The sequence below is a fragment of the Moschus berezovskii genome, chromosome 19 (genome assembly GCF_049115385.1).
Source record: "Moschus berezovskii isolate FMDL1 chromosome 19, NW_MosBer_1.0, whole genome shotgun sequence".
NCBI classification, from domain to species: Eukaryota; Metazoa; Chordata; class Mammalia; order Artiodactyla; family Moschidae; genus Moschus; species Moschus berezovskii.
Genome location: NC_142478.1, coordinates 57,558,308 through 57,575,591, shown reverse-complemented (window position 1 = coordinate 57,575,591; position 17,284 = coordinate 57,558,308). Strand labels below are relative to the sequence as shown.

At 37.2% G+C, this 17,284-nt stretch overlaps 2 protein-coding genes across 3 annotated transcripts; one reads left to right on the top strand and one right to left on the bottom strand.

Annotated features, from left to right (window-relative positions):
* Positions 1-33: 33 nt before the first annotated feature.
* Positions 34-7,246, top strand: VPS29 (VPS29 retromer complex component). The gene is made up of 4 exons (XM_055404997.2): positions 34-119; positions 4,377-4,568; positions 6,267-6,502; positions 6,745-7,246. The coding sequence occupies exons 1-4, from the start codon at positions 117-119 to the stop codon at positions 6,860-6,862; spliced, it is 549 nt and encodes a 182-aa protein (XP_055260972.1). The 5' UTR covers positions 34-116; the 3' UTR covers positions 6,863-7,246.
* A 1,261-nt stretch (positions 7,247-8,507) lies between these two features.
* Positions 8,508-17,195, bottom strand: FAM216A (family with sequence similarity 216 member A). 2 transcript variants are annotated; one of them, XM_055404991.2, is made up of 7 exons: positions 16,597-17,195; positions 15,137-15,177; positions 12,316-12,431; positions 11,551-11,680; positions 11,290-11,470; positions 10,332-10,414; positions 8,508-8,734 (listed from the first exon to the last, which is right to left on the bottom strand). In XM_055404991.2, the coding sequence occupies exons 1-7, from the start codon at positions 16,680-16,682 to the stop codon at positions 8,616-8,618; spliced, it is 756 nt and encodes a 251-aa protein (XP_055260966.1). In that variant the 5' UTR covers positions 16,683-17,195; the 3' UTR covers positions 8,508-8,615. The 2 variants fall into 2 exon arrangements, with proteins under 2 accessions (XP_055260966.1, XP_055260969.1); XM_055404994.2 differs by having other exon boundaries at positions 15,143-15,177.
* Between the last annotated feature and the right edge of the window lie 89 nt (positions 17,196-17,284).

Sequence of the window (17,284 nt, the reverse complement as noted above, 5' to 3'; positions counted from 1 at the left end):
CGTCTCTTGCTGACCTCTCTTTTCATTGGTTTTGAGCGAGGTGGGCGGGTCGCCGAGAAGTGTGAGGAAGAGAAGGTGGCGGCGATTGCGGTGATTGAGCGAAGCCCAGTGACAGGATGGTGAGTACCGCAGTTGCGACCACCGAGGTCTGCATCTCGGCTGAGGTTCTGCGTCGTTGGGAGCCGCTGGGAGTCACTGGGCGAGGGCTCGGGTGATCCTGGAGGCCGGGACGGGCGCGACGGCGGCCTGGGCTGGTGCCTGGGGAAAGGCAAAGGAGGAAAGAGAGCGGCCACCTCTGGGTGCGGCCAGCCCGGGCCTTGCATCCCAGCCCCAGGGGCCAGAGGACGTCCGAAGTCGGAAAGGGCCACTCTCAGCTGCTGCTTCTGTCACGAGACCCCCACGCCCGAGCCGGGGAAGGCTTTGGGCCTGTGCCTTGGGAGTCCCCGAGAAAGGAGCCCCGGGATCCCCTCCGTTTCCAGACGTTTCCTAGCTCCTTTCCCGCAAAAAGCACCTCCCGCTGGTTGGTAACCCACTGGTTACCACCCCCATGTGGCGAAAACTGGCTTCTCGGATGCAAAACGTGAAGAAGCGAGTAGAATTTCCTACCCATTTTAATTTGCTATCTGGGGAAAGGGGATAATAAGTCTCCTTTCTCCCCTGAAATAACGTGCAGCTGCCATTGAAATGTGGCGGTATACCCTCAAAGGACTGGATTTGGCTTTTTTTTTTTGGGGGGGGCGTGTTTAGAATTGCTGAAACTACTTGCTTCTTCAGGATACTGCGACCCTTTAGAGTAGAATTCCTTAGTGGTTTTCGAACTGATTTTGTGAGTACCTATGTTCTAGTTAAAGGGCCATTATTGGCGGCCAAGAGGAGTTTGGGAAGCTTTACCTCATTGTCCATCGGATTGCCCCGGACCGGCCCATCACCACCTCACCCCCAATAAGTCGGTACCCCTAAGACCTTCCTACGTGAAAACTTGGGAGCTGCTGCTGGAGAGGCCTAATAGCTGTAATCAGATTTTCAAAGTGCCCTTGATTTTCTGAAAAGTTAAGAATGGTTTGAAAAGGAGCTCTGATGATCTTGGTGTTTGTTGATAAAAAGGAACTTCTCTGTGTGATGAACATCCAGTGTATTGTTGAGATAATGTGATTCTATAACAAACAACCTTTAAGGTGCCTTATAAACGTGACATTCGTGGTCTGTTGTTCTTTAGTTCTTTGTATATGTTAGAGACTCTAATCTCACTTATGATTTTTGCTTCTAAACAGACTCCAGATTAGAGTAGTCCAGTTAACGTTAATTTTGAGACAGCTTATCGCGGGGAGAAGATGAAATTACCTGACATGATTTAAGTATTCATGTTTCTGAAGTTTTTTTGAGAGGTAGTTTTTCAGGGTAGTTTACTGAAGTATCACTTTTCATGTGAAATAGAACTGGGCAAGGTTTAGCATTGATGGATTCTTTTACAATTAAAAGCATTTTATTTGGTAAAGATACTAAAAATGTTTAATATTCAGCAGTATCCAGAGTCTGTGGGCGTCAAATTTAGGTATGGGGAAAAGTCCAGTTTTAGCTGGAGGAGGGTGTCTGCTTCTATCATCGAGTATCTGGTTACTTGGTGTATTCATAGTGTTGTGTTAGATCTTCTGTACAAAATAATGATCTAGCTGCAGCATAATTTTCCAACTACTAGAATTTTAAACATAAGAGAATTAAAATCAATGTATTTAAAGAATAATTAAGCCTAAAGAATCCAGAACATGTTAGCTTTCATTTAAGCTATCGGTGGTAAATTTTCCAAATTGTTTTGTTAAATTCTAAATAGAACAACAAACAAAAGGGATAGGCATCAAAGTGGAGAGTGAGATTAAGAAAATTCGAAAAGATTGTAAATGTGTGTGTGTGTGATATTTAACAGTACAGCAAATGGTTCTTTTGGTATTGTTTTGAGCAGAGCTGATTTTTAACATTTTCTTTCATAACACTCAGAAATCATTAACAATTGTTTGCTTATTCATTTGATGAGTTTTTTGTTCTTTTTTCGGTTTGTTTCTTTTCGTTGCTTTCTTTTAACATTGGTCATGTTTCACCCTTTTTTTTTTTTCATTCCCCTGTCTGCAATCAACTTCTTCATTCCACTAAGGCTGGGCACAGAGTAAGTTTCTTCTCTTAGCTCCTACTAACAGTGGTGGTGGGGTGGCTGATTACTGGGATTTCACCCTTTTACAGTCTGTCAAATAGCAAGTAACCAAATTTTCTATGCTTTGATTAGGTTGATTCTTTATTTGAATTTAACAAGACTGCCATTTCCAGAATCTTTTGCCATCTTAAAAGACTCTATGTAATCTGTCTAACCTGCACTGTCAAAGTGTGGAATTTGGGCAAAGAAGCTGCTTAAAGTATGACATTTGTTATGTGACACTGTTCCCCATATAACTTCATTAGCTGTAAGAAACCAGAGTCCTAGTAAGGATCCTTATTAATTTGAAATAATTTCTTTGTGGTCTTTCATTGTTAAATCTTTAAACTGCTAATAGTGTAGGTACACTTGGGCATAATCCACAGAACATTATAGAATTCAGGTTATTGATCATTATAAAGTATCACATTTTATGAATGTTCGTTCAGCCACACTCAGATTGAACAGCCCATTCATGATCAGTCCCAAACATTTTCAACCTGTTACAGTCATATACCCTTAATTTATGAGTTTGAGGTTCTTTTTTTTTTTAATATAGAAATCTTTTTTTTTTTACCTTTTTCTTAAATGCCAGCTTCCCACATTAACTATGCACTTCAATCCATATCTGAAGGGATCCCCCTCTAAAGATGAAGATTGTTCTATCTACAGGTACTTTTGTATTGATTACCACTGAGGGTGGAAACTATGTGGTGGTTTTTAGTTTTATAGATGTTTTCTCCACTGAGATCTGGATTGAAATATAAGTCATAGAGCAAATACCAGCTGAGACTACTCTTTGTAAAGAAGCTTATTTAATAATTTCTTTTAAAGTGCACAGGTTTTGTTACCTTGTGTTACTTTGGTTACTGTATGTTCTGTTGATATTTCCTTTCGTTTGTGATCATTTTGATATTTGTTCCAAGATGAATCAAGCTTATTGTGGTAGTAATTTTAATTTTACACATTTTGATTAATTTTAATTTACAAAGTCTGTGGTGGCCAAATTTTTCTGTTTATCTTGTTTAAGACAGTTAATATTTTCTTTGGTAATGTCAAGGAATAGTCATACCTTCTTTGAAACCAGTTAAAGGGCTTCTACATTTATGGATGGGACGTCTGTGTGGGAAGACATCCTGTTGTAGAAAGAAGGTGCCTATACTGCCTATGGCCATACCACCCTGATCTCATCTGAAAGTGCTTATACTAATCCACATGGAGAAATTGATTCTGTTGTCCTTTGGAAGGCAGATAACTATTTTTATATGACCTTTTTGACAATATTCTGTTAAATGATGTATACATGTCAAATCTTGAAATTTTAAAATTAAAAATTCACAGAATTGAGGTTTTTTAATTCTTTTGTATTTATGTGCAGAATTTGTTTTTATCATCTGAGATTGTGTTCCAACTCTAAACCACCTCCTGCTGAATTTATCACTTATTTGGTTGATCTTCCTTTCTTTTTTTGATGCTCTAATGTACATGAAAATTGTGATTTGTTATAAACTGAGGATATATAGGCAGTTTAATCCAGACAAATATATGACAGGATTTCTAACGATGAAAGAAAGAGAGGATAACAAAGATTACAATTCAAAAGCATGTTTGTCCTACTGAAACTCTTTGAGGCATAGGCTGTTTTTATTTTTCTGTAATGTATAGTTAATATTTTATGTAACAAATATTGTAAATTTTGGCTACTCTTCCTCCAAATAGTTGTCAACATAGTAAATTATAGAATTAACTTTTTCTCTATCATTATAATTTTAACCATTCTTTTTATTAATGTCCCTGGAATCAATATGTTTTACATTTAAAACTAGAAATATGAATTACCATATCAAATTCCATAGGACTCAGTAGTGTATTTTTCATTTTTCAGTTTTTTTATGGTGTTTAATTTTATAGGTCTCTAAATGAATTGCTTTAGAAAGCTTGGTTTTATTCTCAATAAATAGAATGGTTACTTGTATTGTGTGCACACTTATTTATGACCAAAATAAACTAAGATTGATTTAGAATCACATATATTGTTAAAATGTTCATGATAGGAATTGTGTGAATAAGTTCTGCTCTTTGGGGTTCTGGAATCTCTGAATAATTTAATTTAAAAGAGGAGTTATGGGAGGAGAATATCTTATTTTGAAATCATGTTTAACATTACAACTTTTCTCACCTTGACACTTTAAAGTTGGTGTTGGTATTAGGAGACCTGCATATCCCACATCGGTGCAACAGTTTGCCAGCTAAGTTCAAAAAACTGCTGGTCCCCGGGAAGATTCAGCACATTCTCTGCACTGGAAACCTTTGCACTAAAGAGAGTTATGACTATCTCAAGACTCTGGCTGGCGATGTCCATATTGTGAGAGGAGACTTCGATGAGGTGATGTACTTCCCTTTGCCTTCCCAAATACTTCCTTTTTCTTTTTTTTCCTGTTGCGTTGACTATATATTCATGAAATGTTTCCTTTTCTTGATTCTTATATATGTATAAGCTTTATTTTTTAGACCAGAGTTTCTCAACTGTTAAGGTCTTTTTTTCCCCTAGTGTTCCAGTGAAAAATTACTATATGCACAGTTTGAAAATCGCTGATTTTAGACTGCTTATTAAACGTTACATACTTGTTCTAACTGAATTGATATGGTTTTGTTACTATTTTTTGTAGTGTTCTCATTTAGAATGCAAAGTTTTTGTTAGGAATTTAACTGCCACCACCTCTGCTACCCTATTCTAAGCCACCATATCACTTTACTAGTGATGTCCAACTTCTGATTCTACCCTTGCTTCCTCCATAGTTTGTTCTCCAAGTAGCAGCCAGAGTGACCTTTTATAGGTGAAGTAAGATCACATCCCTTCTCTGCTCAAAATCCTACCATGGTTCCCTCTCAAGGGTTAACTATAAACAGGCATGAAGGAGTTTTGAGGCGGGGGTAGACAGTTTTGTATCTTGATTGTGGCAGCACCACTATATGTATTTGTCAAAACTCCTTGAATTGTATACCAAAGAGAGTAATTTTCCTGTATGGAAGTTATATCTCAATAAATCTTGCCTTAGAGAAAAAATAAGGAGATCTAAAGTTCCAACTTTGCCTATTAATACTGAGATTTTAGGCAAGCTGTATCCTCTTAGTTCCCTACTATGTAAATAAGATTGGAATAAATGATTTTAGTGTATGATCAAGCTTAGTAAACCTGACTGTAGCGTGAAATTTTTATTTTGTATTTCTGGAAACAGAAGATTTTTCATAAATTATTTAACTTCACTGGTGCTCCTTTTTTTTGCAGTTAAGTTTGAATAAACTAGAGTTGGCATGAAGGTGGGATGAGGGTTGGGGGTGATGAAATAGAAAAGGGCAGATGTCTTGTCAACAGAGTATAGGTTTGGATTATTAAAAATATATTAGGAGTTCTGTTTGTGATATGCTAGTTTCAGTAGCAAGAATTAAATTTTTTTGCTTCTAATTTGCTAATAAATTCACCAACCCTGGAGCCATACTTCCAGGGTTTAGATCTTGGCTTAAACAGTTAATAAACTGTGACCTTAGGCAAGCTATTTTAACCTTTCTGTGCCTTATTTTCCTCATCCAAAAAGTGGCGGTCAAAATGAAACCTACCTCTTAGGGTTGTTTTTAAGTATTAACATAGGTTGACATTTATAACCTCTTAGAAGAGTACCTGGTTCATACTAAGTGCTACATAAGTGTTAACTATCATTATTATTCTAAGCCATCTATGTAACTATTGAAGCCGGGGATATAATTTCAACACATCCTAGCTTACAGGTCATATTCCTTGGATTCTTAGAGGAAACACAAATTTGGGGGAATTACTTTGTAAAGAACTCATAATCTATGAAAATAAACTCAAGAGATTGCATGATAAATTCCAGTTCTTCTGAAGGAAGTTTATGTTTTGAGCAGTTACAGCCTTAGAGATTGAGAAGAAATCAGATATTTAACAGATGTGTTGGTTGTGGAGCACTGTTTCAAAACACCCATATGAGATTGAATATTTAAAAGAAAGTTATTTATAAACATCAGTATCTCTAAAATACTTTTTTATTTCTATTTCGTATTTTAGAATCTGAATTATCCAGAGCAGAAAGTTGTGACTGTTGGGCAGTTCAAAATTGGTTTGATCCATGGACATCAAGTTATTCCATGGGGAGATATGGCCAGCCTAGCCCTATTGCAGAGGCAGTTTGATGTGGACATTCTTATTTCAGGACATACACATAAATTTGAAGCATTTGAGCATGAAAATAAATTCTACATTAATCCAGGTTCTGCCACTGGAGCATATAATGCCTTGGAAACGTGAGTAGTATGCAATTTGGGGGTTTTATAAAGTTAATAATTGCACATGTGACATTTCGTAAAAGATAAATGTGATTATTTAAATAATTACAGCCTTTTTGGCAGTATTCTATTGGTGATTATCTTTAATATGTCTAACAACCAGATTTCTCCTTGAATCCCAATTGTCATCCTAAGTTGGAATTTATAAATGCTGTGGCTTTTTAATACAAAACAATGACATTATTTATATTTTCTTCCAGAAACATTATTCCTTCATTTGTGTTGATGGATATCCAGGCTTCTACAGTTGTCACTTATGTGTATCAGCTAATTGGAGATGATGTGAAAGTAGAACGAATCGAATACAAAAAATCTTAAAGCCAGGCCTGTCCTGTTGATTTTTCTGCTGGGCTTTTTTTTTTTTCATTCCCCTGTTCAACTCAAGTAATTAAACATTTAAGAGCCACAAAATTGTATCACTTTTATAATATTTTGCAGTAAAATATATTGTCTTCTGTTAATACAATGTTGGAGCTTCTTGTAAACTATAAGATTATATTTAGTTTAAGTATATGATTTCTATGAAAAAGTGTTCACCACACAGCAAATGGTCACACGTTAAGAAAAATTTATCCTTGTAAATATCTTCATAGTTGATATTTGGAACTTTATTACCAAAGTAGTGCATGAAGAGGAAGAATCTAGACATTCTTGTATACATTTTTCTCTTCTCCAGTAATAAACAGTTACCTTTCATTTATACCTCCTTGGTTAAACTGTGTTTTAATTTTTAAAAATCATGAAAATAAGAGGCCAAATGAAACTGCAGACAAGTGTTACAGTGATAAGGTAGATGACTTTTCAGAGCTCATTCGTTAACAACTGTTCTAGATCATAATGTTGGACTCAGGTTTTATTTTCTAAATAGTATACCATATTGACATAGTAAACCCAGTGATTTTTTCAGACTGTTGCTTTTAAATGCCCTGTTCTTTAAACATTAATGTTTAATTCAGGAAGATACATGCACCCCAGTGTTCATAGCAGTATTATTTACAATTGCCAAGATATGGAAAGAACCTAAGGATTCATCAACAGATGAATGGATAAAGAAGATGTGGTGAATATTACTCGCCATTAAAAAGAGTGAAATTTTGCCATTTGCAGCAAGACTTGGAGGGTATTATGCTAAATAAAGTCAGGGAAAGACAGATTACTGTAGATATCATTTGTTTGTGGAATCTAAAAAATAAACCAGTGAATATAACAAAAAGGAAACATGCATATAGAGAACAAACTAGTAGTTACAGGGGGAGAGGCAAGATAGGAATAAGGAGATCAAGAGGAACAAACTTAAAATATAAATAAATAAGCTACAAGGATATATTGTATAACATAGTGAATATAGCCAATATTTTATAACTATAAATGGAGTATAACCTTTAAAAATTGTGAATCACTATGTTGTACACCTGAAATTTACATAATATTGTATATCAACTATACCTCAAAAAATTAAAAAAAAATTTTTTTAAACACTGATGTTTAGAAGGCAAAGACACTAGAGTGAAAATGTAATGTGACTAATTCTTTTGTTAGTACAACTGTTGTACTGTTGTATTAAAGCTTAAATATTTAGTTTGAGAGTCCAAGTGTTTGGCAATTTTCATAAAATAGGGCAAATTGATACTTCTGTTTTTAAGTTCAAGAAGATAATACTTATTGAGCACCTCTACACGGCAGGGTATTATCTCTATCAAAGGCTGTTCTATATCAGGATATTCAGAGTTTCCTCAACCTGAGGAAAATACTTCTAGGATATTCTAATGTTGCTATTTTAGGGCTTGTAAACAGAATTATATAATGCATTTGTCAGCTTTAAAGAAAAATAAGTCAGATTTTAGGTGACAATAAATTTTAATTGTATCTAGGAATACAAGCATGTATTACACATAAATTTTATTACATAAATATCAGTAGTACATGAAACTACATCAGACTTTTTATATTGTGGTAAAAGTTTCTGAACAAACTAAAATTACTTGAATAACAATATTGCCCTAAATGTAGAGAGAGGACACAATTCACAATCCCTTCCCCCACCTTTGGCACATCATCAGTACTCAGGTTGTCAAGTTAACATCAGATGTTCTCCCTGTTCTTCAATTGACATTGATTGCATACACTTATTTAGTAAATCTTCTTCCTTTTTTTCTTCATTCATGTATGATTCAGAATCATTTGTAGAAACTGAAGGGAAAATAAGAGTCTATATAATTTCTGTTTTGGAAATAAAGTATTTCATCCTGAAAATTGAGATTTGTATTTAAGGAACAAGCTTCAAAATGACCTACATTATTAATAAGCGTTTGCCATAAACTTCTTGTAATTTTCAAAATTTCATGACCTCCCCCTAAATATCTCACTTTTTAAAAGTAAGTTGCCTAATACTGTATTCTAATCCTGGATGTTCATTGGAGGGACTGATGCTAAAGCTGAAACTGCAATACTTTGGCCACCTCATGCGACGAGTTGACTCACTGGAAAAGACTCTGATGCTGGGAAAGGTTGGGGGCAGGAGGAGAAGGGGACGACGGGGCTGAGATGGCTGGATGGCATCACCGACTCTGTGGACATGAGTTTGAGTGAACTCCGGGAGTTGGTGATGGACAGGGAGGCCTGGCGTGCTGTGATTCATGGGGTCGCGGAGAGTCGGACACAACTGAGCGACTGAACTGAACTGAACTGAATCAGGTTATATTATAGCAAATTCTTTGCTACTAAGTCCTGTTTTCCCATTGCTTTGCAAAACTTTTCATTGGGGGAAGTTATAGCTTTAGTAGTCTCCATTCCTTAAGTTTCTTCTTGTTTCTTTTCTCTTGGGGATCACGGGGACTTTTCCTCTGTCTGTGGTTTCTTTCAGGTGTTCTTTTTGGAACCATACTTACGTTCTACCCTGCCACTTCCCTCATTTCTTGGGTAGGCACAGTATGGTATTTACATTAGAGCTGGGCAGTGCTGTCACATAGCAGTGGGATAGGGGTTCAGAAGGCCTAACTTCCCTACTTTCTACCCACTTCCCTCCTACTGTGGTAGTAACTAGGTAATTGTTTTAACTTTCACTTAATCCTTTCCACTTTATCAATTCTGAGAAATATCTCTGAGCATTCAGTCTTCCTTCCTCTTTTGCCTTTTTCATTTTGTCATACTTGGGGTAGAAGGATCCTTTAAGCCAGTCCTTCCTAAATGTGGATTTATCCGAGTAGCTCCGCAAAATTTTGCTAATAATAATTGGTTGGTTTGCTTCCTCTGGTTTGTAGAATATTAGACAAAATGGTATAGGTGATATAGCCCTTTGTTAACTATTTGATTCATAGAAAACTTGCTATTAGGGTATTTCCCTGGTGGTTCAGTGGTTAAGACTGCTTCCACTGCAGGGGGCCCGGGTTCAATCCCTGGTCAGGGAACTAAGATCTCTCATGCTGCACAAGTAGCCAAAAAAATGTTTTCAATGCTATCTGTCAAAAAATTACACTATCATAAAAGAAGTGCTATGGCATGAAAAGGTCATGTTTATGGCTCTTGAGTTCTGACAAATTTCATTCTCTGTTAAGTCTCTGGCTTATAATATCTTTATTTAGAATTAGAAATACATTGAATCTTAACTTCCCTGACCACTGTTTTTTTATGTGGAAACAGAAATTGATTTCATGTTTTGTTTGGAGCAATGTAAGCAAATCACACTTCAAAATTTTTTATGTCTTCTCTAATAGAAATAGAGCTATATTGGGTTTAATATTTTTAAAGCACAACATCTTTAAAAACATATTAAAAATTCCACATTTACCTGATTTCATGAACAGTCTGCCTGGTTTTCTTAAAATCTTCAATGACTTACATCTTGTTTTAGATGCATATCCAGTTTTTAAACTGTAAGAAAGAGAAGCATCTTAATTGAAACTAGCAAAGTGCACAGTTGTCTAACATATGTGGAAGACCATACAAATTTTTATTAAGCTGCTGGCATCACCAAAGAGACCCTTTTAGCCCCTGAATTCTCACATGACTTATTAACCCTGAGATGCAAAGCTATCAGTTGTAGCAAAGGTTGAATAATCAGGCATCTTAATCTCTTTTTTCCTTTTTGGTTTATAGTATTCCCTTGTGCAGAAGCCACCGTATATTTCTCCTTTTGGAAGAGTTTGTATTATTTTGAATTTAAGTGGGAATCATTTAAAAGGGCTAGGGCTCTAGCTGATTGAAATTTTTACAATTCCACAAAATTCTAAAAGCAGTAGCAGGACTTGTGGCAGAGTGGATAAGAATCTGCCTGCCAGTGCAGGGGACATGGATCCGATCCCTGGTCCAGGAAGATCCCACAAGCCACAACTACTGAGCCCACCCTCTTCAGCCCCTGAGCCACAGCTACTGGAGCCTGCGTGCTGCATCTGCTGAAGCCTGTGCACCAAGGGCTTGTGCTCAACAAGAGAAACCACCTCAATGAGAAGCCAGTGCACTTCAATGAAAAGTAGCCCCTGCTCGCTGCAACTGGAGAAAAGTCCATGCAAAGCAACAAAGACCCAGTGCAGCCAAAAATAAATAAAATTACATTAAAAAAAAAAAAAGCAGTAGCATATCCCAGTCAGCTCAATAAAAAGGCCATAAGATAGCATTCTTTTGTGCCTTTAGCCAACCTATTCTGAACTTAAAGTGAACTTATAAGGAGCATGAGATATAACATCATTTAGCTACCCTTCCAGTAAAGTTGGGGGTATATTTTTTCTCTGAAACAAAAGGAAACAGACCCTTCTTTGTTTCTCACTGGTCGCCAAAGCGAATGTTGTATCATCTCAGGTGCAGATGCAGCTGCAATGTTAGAAGGCCCCAAGTCCTCTCTCTCCAACTGGTGTCGCCATGTAGTACAGGGGTAATGCTGCTTCTGTGAGTAACGAGAACTGAGGTGGCCCCTGTGATGAGTGAGGACACCTGTACACAAATCACCTCTGTTAGAATGCTCTCTTGTTTCTTGTGAGAACTATTGAGAAACTACCTGGAGGTACACCTGCCTGGCTTTTGGGAGCTGCGCTGGATCACATGCATGTAGTGCCTCTTCATTAAAGTCCTCAGATAGTTTGCATTATAGATCTTAGCAATGCTACACAGGTAGCGCTTCTGGACTAAGGTGAGGTCTGGATGCTAAAAGACAAAACAAGATGTATAGGCTGCATTGTAGAACAGAGGTTGGCAATATTCCGTATCTGAAAGGATGAAATGTTCAGGAGTGTTGTACCATCTGTACATTTTACATATGCAAATTCAACTATATTTTTGGCTCAAAAATTACCAATTTGCACACCTCTTTAATAACCCTAATTTACATGGCTCTAGAGAGGTTAATACTGGCAGCTATAATCTTTAATGGGTAATATAGATCAACAGTCATGAAATGCTTGATGCCATTTTCATGCTTGCTTTTTTTTTAGAGTCCTTGAGGAAAATCTTTACAAGGTAGGGTTTCTATCTCTAGAGTGGAAATTTCCTCAGGCATCTTTATTCTTGGGGCACTAAGCTTCCAGAGTGAAGAAATGTACATTAAAGCCAAAGTATCATAAAGCATGAAAATATTCATATGAAAGGGAATCTATAATGATAAAATTCTTGCATTGATTCATAAGTTTACCAAGCAGATATAATGGACTCCAAGACAATGTGCTGGGTGTACTTGTGTTCTACAGTGATTTACCCTCTTAACTAGATTCAACAAAAAGTTCAACTCAGAATACAAAGACTATTAGCATTTAAATAAAATATTGGTTATTTAGTTAGCATACCTTTAGAAAGAAAGGCTCTGTCATTGACTTAGGGGTATGAATTGTTTGAGGCATTTTCCATAACTCTTGCAGCTTGGCTCTAGGTGAGTTCACTTTGTGTCCATCTTTGATTCTCTCTGTAGGCAAGGGCATTATAATGTGAATCTCATGAGCAAAGATTGGTTTAACAATTATTAAGATCTATTTGTTTACATGTGTCAGTGATTATTCTGGAGTACTAGTTTTAGTCAAACTGTTAAATTTGAAGAGACTTTATGATTGCCATTTGGTTTTAGAGCACACAAAAATTCGAAGACATTTATAAATATTACATCTGGACAAAATTATTTTGAACTCAGCTGAGATGCAAACTGTTGACAGTATACTTCTTTAGTTCATTGTATGTCAGACCACACTAAACAGGAATATACATGCAGGACTTGGGCTTTTTAAAGATTTTCAAAAATATTTTATCATTCATTTGACTTTGGTATGTAGTTTCAAAATTTTATATTAGATGCAACATAGAATAATACACATTTTGTCCCTTTAATAAGGCATTGTTAAAATGAAGAGCTTTGCGGAAATTAATTAAAACTTATTTTTACATAATTTCAGTTATTTCATTGTTTTAAATATGGATGTGGGTAGATTAAAGTAATTGCCTTTAATAAAAATAAAAGTTGAGATGTTTTTCCAGAAGAATGGAAAATAGTTTTTAGCTTCACATATGTTAAGGTAACTCAGGATTACTAGCAGTTTGGGGAAAAACAGTGCCTGGCAAAATTTAATCAGAAAATAACTCTTTTTTACATTCCTATCCTCCCCATACACTTCCTCTCTCCAAGCAACCACTGATGTGTTTTCTTGAGTTTGCGATAAATGGAAACATACAGTAGATATTCTGGTTTTGTCTGACTTCTTTCGCTCAACATAATTATTCTGAGATCCATTTATGTAATGTGTAATAACAGATAGTGCCTTTTTATTCTTGGGTTTTCTATTGTGTGTATATATCCGAATTTGATTATCCATCCACTTCTTGATGGAAATATGTTGTTTCCAGTTTGGGGCTATTACAAAGAAAGCTGGCTGAACAAATTCCAAGTTAAAAATCTGTACTAGGTAAACTAAAGCACAGTTTTGTTTCAGTTATTATTGATAACAATGCCACTGTAATTTTACATATTAAATCTTAAATTTAGTTACTTCAAGATTTTGGGAAATTGGATGGTTAGTACAGATAACTAAGAATTACATTTGCATACTAAAGGACTAGCTGATTTACCAACAAATACAAAATCATTCAGAAATATAGTTATTATGATCCTTAAAACATAATTTGGAATCTGTAATAACACCAATTCAACATACTAAAAGTTTATTTTTTAAGCCTTTTCAAGTCATAAGTGTGGAGTAATTATCTAAGAATATATTTTGTGTGTCCTTGTTAATAGTTCTGAGGTGCATATTAGAACTGGGACTAAAATTTAATTCCTCAGAAGCTTAGCATTTCTTTACAGAAAATTAAATCTTTAAAATTAAAATTTTTAATAATTAAACACAACAAACAACCCAGCTGAAAATGGGCTATGGACTTGAATAGACTTTAGATGTCTTCAAAGAAGATATACAAGTGGTTAATGAAAACCTGAAAAGATGTTCACTATCACTAATCATTAGGGAAATGCAATCAAAATCACAATGGGATATCACTTCATATCCATGAGTATGAAAGTGAGAGAAAGTGAAGTCGCTCAGTGGTGTCCAACTCTTTTTGACCCCATGGACTATAGCTTGCCGGGCTCCTCCATCCATGGGATTCTTAGGCAAGAATACTGGAGTGGGTTGCCATTTCCTTCTCATCGAAAAATGAAAACAAGTGTTGGCTAGGATGTGGAGAAACTGGACCTCTGTGTGTTGCTGCTGGGAATACAAAATGGTGCAGCTGCAGTTTGACAGTGTGGCAGTTCCTCAAAAAATAAAACAGAATTGCCATGTGATTCAGCAATTCCATTTTAAAACAACTACATGTATATAAAATAAAGTTATGTGGATATATACATACACACACAAATATGTGTGTTTTTCCCAGGTAACTGTAAGGACTATAAATTTTCCAAGAAAAAGCAAAGTGAATTCAAGTTTTATATATCGTTTGAATTGAAATTGCTCACCCACAAAGTTGGTGAGAGGTCTTTGGGGGCCTGTCTTAACCTCTTACCTCCAACAGCTATATCCTTAATTTCAAGTGAGAGGAAATCAACAGCATTGAAAAATATTTTATGTTCTTTGAAGTTGTACAATTGAGAATTTTTTCCTTCAATCTTTGTATTAAAATTAAAATAAACCCCAGGTTATGTTCTGTCCTTTCAACCAACATTAGTTATAAACAGTTCTTTTCAGATTCACTGCAAGTTTGAAGTACTCTTTTGATGTGCGGTATTTTATTTGACTGCTCCAGGTTTTAGTTGCAGCATATGTGATCTATTTCTTTGCCCAGAGATCAAACTTGGGCCCCCTGAACTGAGAGCACAGAGTCCTAATCACTGAACACCAGGGAAGTCCCTGATGTGAGATATCTTAGCAGGAGACAAAGAACCTGCTGGATTGTTCTTTAAAAATCTTAAAAACTGAGTTTACCAAAGATGCTAATAGTTGGTGATGAACAAGGAGGCCTGGCGTGCTGTGATTCGTGGGGTCGCGGAGAGTCGGACACGACTGAGTGACTGAACTGAACTGAATTGAACTGAAAACTCCATTGTGTTAGTAGTTATAGCAAAATTTACTTCTCTTAGCCATATTATTGATGCGTATTATCTGCTTTAAATATTCTACTCACCAGTACCTTTGGAATTCCAGTAATAAGAATGTCCAGCTGATCTGTTTTAAGAAAAAAAGGATGTATGTAATATGTAATAATTGACAGTTGTATAAGCATTTAATAAAGTATTTTAAATGAAAAATAAGGACAGTATTACATATGCTTTTTACTTTCCATTTCCAGCAGATATAATGTCTTGCAAAGCCTTCTCCTATAATTCTGGTTATATCCTAATGACTCCAGGCTTTTTCAAAGTGAGTTATCAGAGATTTCTACCATACTGTATATAAAGGATTAACTTTAAGCCAGATTTGGCCTTACTTTTACAGCCACCTCAGAATCTAATTCTTACACTGAGCTCAATGGAGTAATTGGGCTTCTGTGCTATCCATGGTATTTCTTCTTTTATTCTTAATAAAATTATTATATGTAATTTAAAGTGTACTGGAACTAAGTTGGTCTAGAATGTTTGTACAGTTCATTTTTTCGGTTCTCAAATTAAGACAAAACACTCCCCTTTTCCTCTTCATTTTTTTCAATGACCAAGAATTCATTGATGCTCTGATATACTAGGATCCAGAACTTTGCTAAACACCCTGAGGAGAAGAAAAGAGGAACATAGCACCATCCCATCTTTAGAAGTCATCAATGCACCAAACACACACACATATATATATTTTTAAAGATGGCCATGGGTGCAGCAGGAGCCATGACTGTGGGCTTGAGAGGAACATCCGGTAGTTCTCACTTTTAGGGAATAACTGATGCAAGGGATGAGGTACTGCCTCCAACAGTAATTTCACCAACTATCTTCAACGTCCAGGAAACAATCGTAAAAACACATGGCAGAAACCATTACAATATTGTAAAGTAGTTATTCTTCAATTAAAAATTAAAATACAAAAAAGTCCCCACTAAGCAGTTAAAAAGAAAAGTGAAAACCTGCTCAAAATGTATTTATGAAAAAGGAACTATTGAGTGAAGAAAATGCCAAAATCAAGGTGCCTCTATAACTTGTCTCATTACAGATTTTGAATCTCAATTTGACATAAAGGTGACTAATGTCACACAGGGAAATGATTTGTTGACTTGGAAGCGCTCCTTTGAGCCTCTATTCCCTTGGTGCCTCCCTAACCCCCGACCCCCAGCCTGCCAACCCCTCTTTGTAGAAATACAGTGGCCAGACGGCAAACGTTCAAGCAGATTTCGCAGCGCCCCCTGGGGCACAAGAAGCACCCAGACTGTCGCAGTCACTGCGTTTAGTCAGTCATTGCACCCACCCTTGTCCTCAGCTTTCCTCAGAAGCCCGTCCCCTAAACTGTGAGTCGGCCACAACAAAGGTTCTCCCTTCCTCTCACTTCAGTACACTAGGGACCCGTCCACAGGAGCAGCCAGATCCCACCCGCTCCTCTTCCCGGGGATCACGACCCAGGGCTGACGGCCATCCTCCCAAATCCCTCAGGGCCCCGCAGCCTCACCCGCCGCCGCCACCCTCTGCCACTGCGGGCGGCTCTGCGGAAGAACTGCACTCCGTCCAGTCGGACCCTGGACCCTGGTTGGGCATCTCCTCCCGGGTGCCCTGACCGCCAGCTCTGTGCGAGAGCAGCTTTCCCTTCTCTCTCCCCTGTCAGCACGCGTGCGTCAGGCCGGGAGATATTGGGGGTGAAGAGGCAGACGCCGGATTCTAGCCCCCTCCGATGAAGTCCGGACACTGCCCGAATAGCTTCGGGAAAGCGGGGAGGGCAGATCCAAGATCCTGGAATTAAGCTGGGGGAGGGGCGGGAATTCATTAGTTGATTGCGCGTTTGTTCATTTGCGTCTTTTTGTGGAAGGGATACGTCGCAGAAAGGAAGTATACTTTCCGTCTAAAACGAAAGGTGCTTTTCACCTCAGTATCCAGACCCTCGGCAAATTTGCAAATCTTGAGGGTCACCATATAGATAAAACAGCAGTACGCAAACCAAGGACCAAAGCACCTCGCTGAGGGATGCTGAGCGTTGTCGGTTGTCAGTTATCACCAAGGCAACCAGACCTTGCCAGAATCCCAACGGTTGATTTCCGCCAACTACTTCTGCGCAAGCGCAAAAATATCTCTGGACTTTTGGCAAAACGCGTTTCTCCTGGGACTTGGCCTTCGGGACGCTCCGTAGCCGGAGGCGTGGCAGA

Coding starts and splice junctions, on each gene's coding strand:
- VPS29 (XM_055404997.2), top strand. Junction 4,569..6,266: donor TGAGAGGAGACTTCGATGAG/GTGATGTACTTC, acceptor TTCGTATTTTAG/AATCTGAATTATCCAGAGCA. Junction 6,503..6,744: donor GCATATAATGCCTTGGAAAC/GTGAGTAGTATG, acceptor ATTTTCTTCCAG/AAACATTATTCCTTCATTTG.
- FAM216A (XM_055404991.2), bottom strand. CDS start 16,682: ATGCCCAACCAGGGTCCAGGGTCCGACTGGACGGAGTGCAGTTCTTCC. Junction 15,178..16,596: donor GCAGAGGGTGGCGGCGGCGG/GTGAGGCTGCGG, acceptor TTCTTAAAACAG/ATCAGCTGGACATTCTTATT. Junction 11,681..12,315: donor CAGAGCCTTTCTTTCTAAAG/GTATGCTAACTA, acceptor TTTGTCTTTTAG/CATCCAGACCTCACCTTAGT.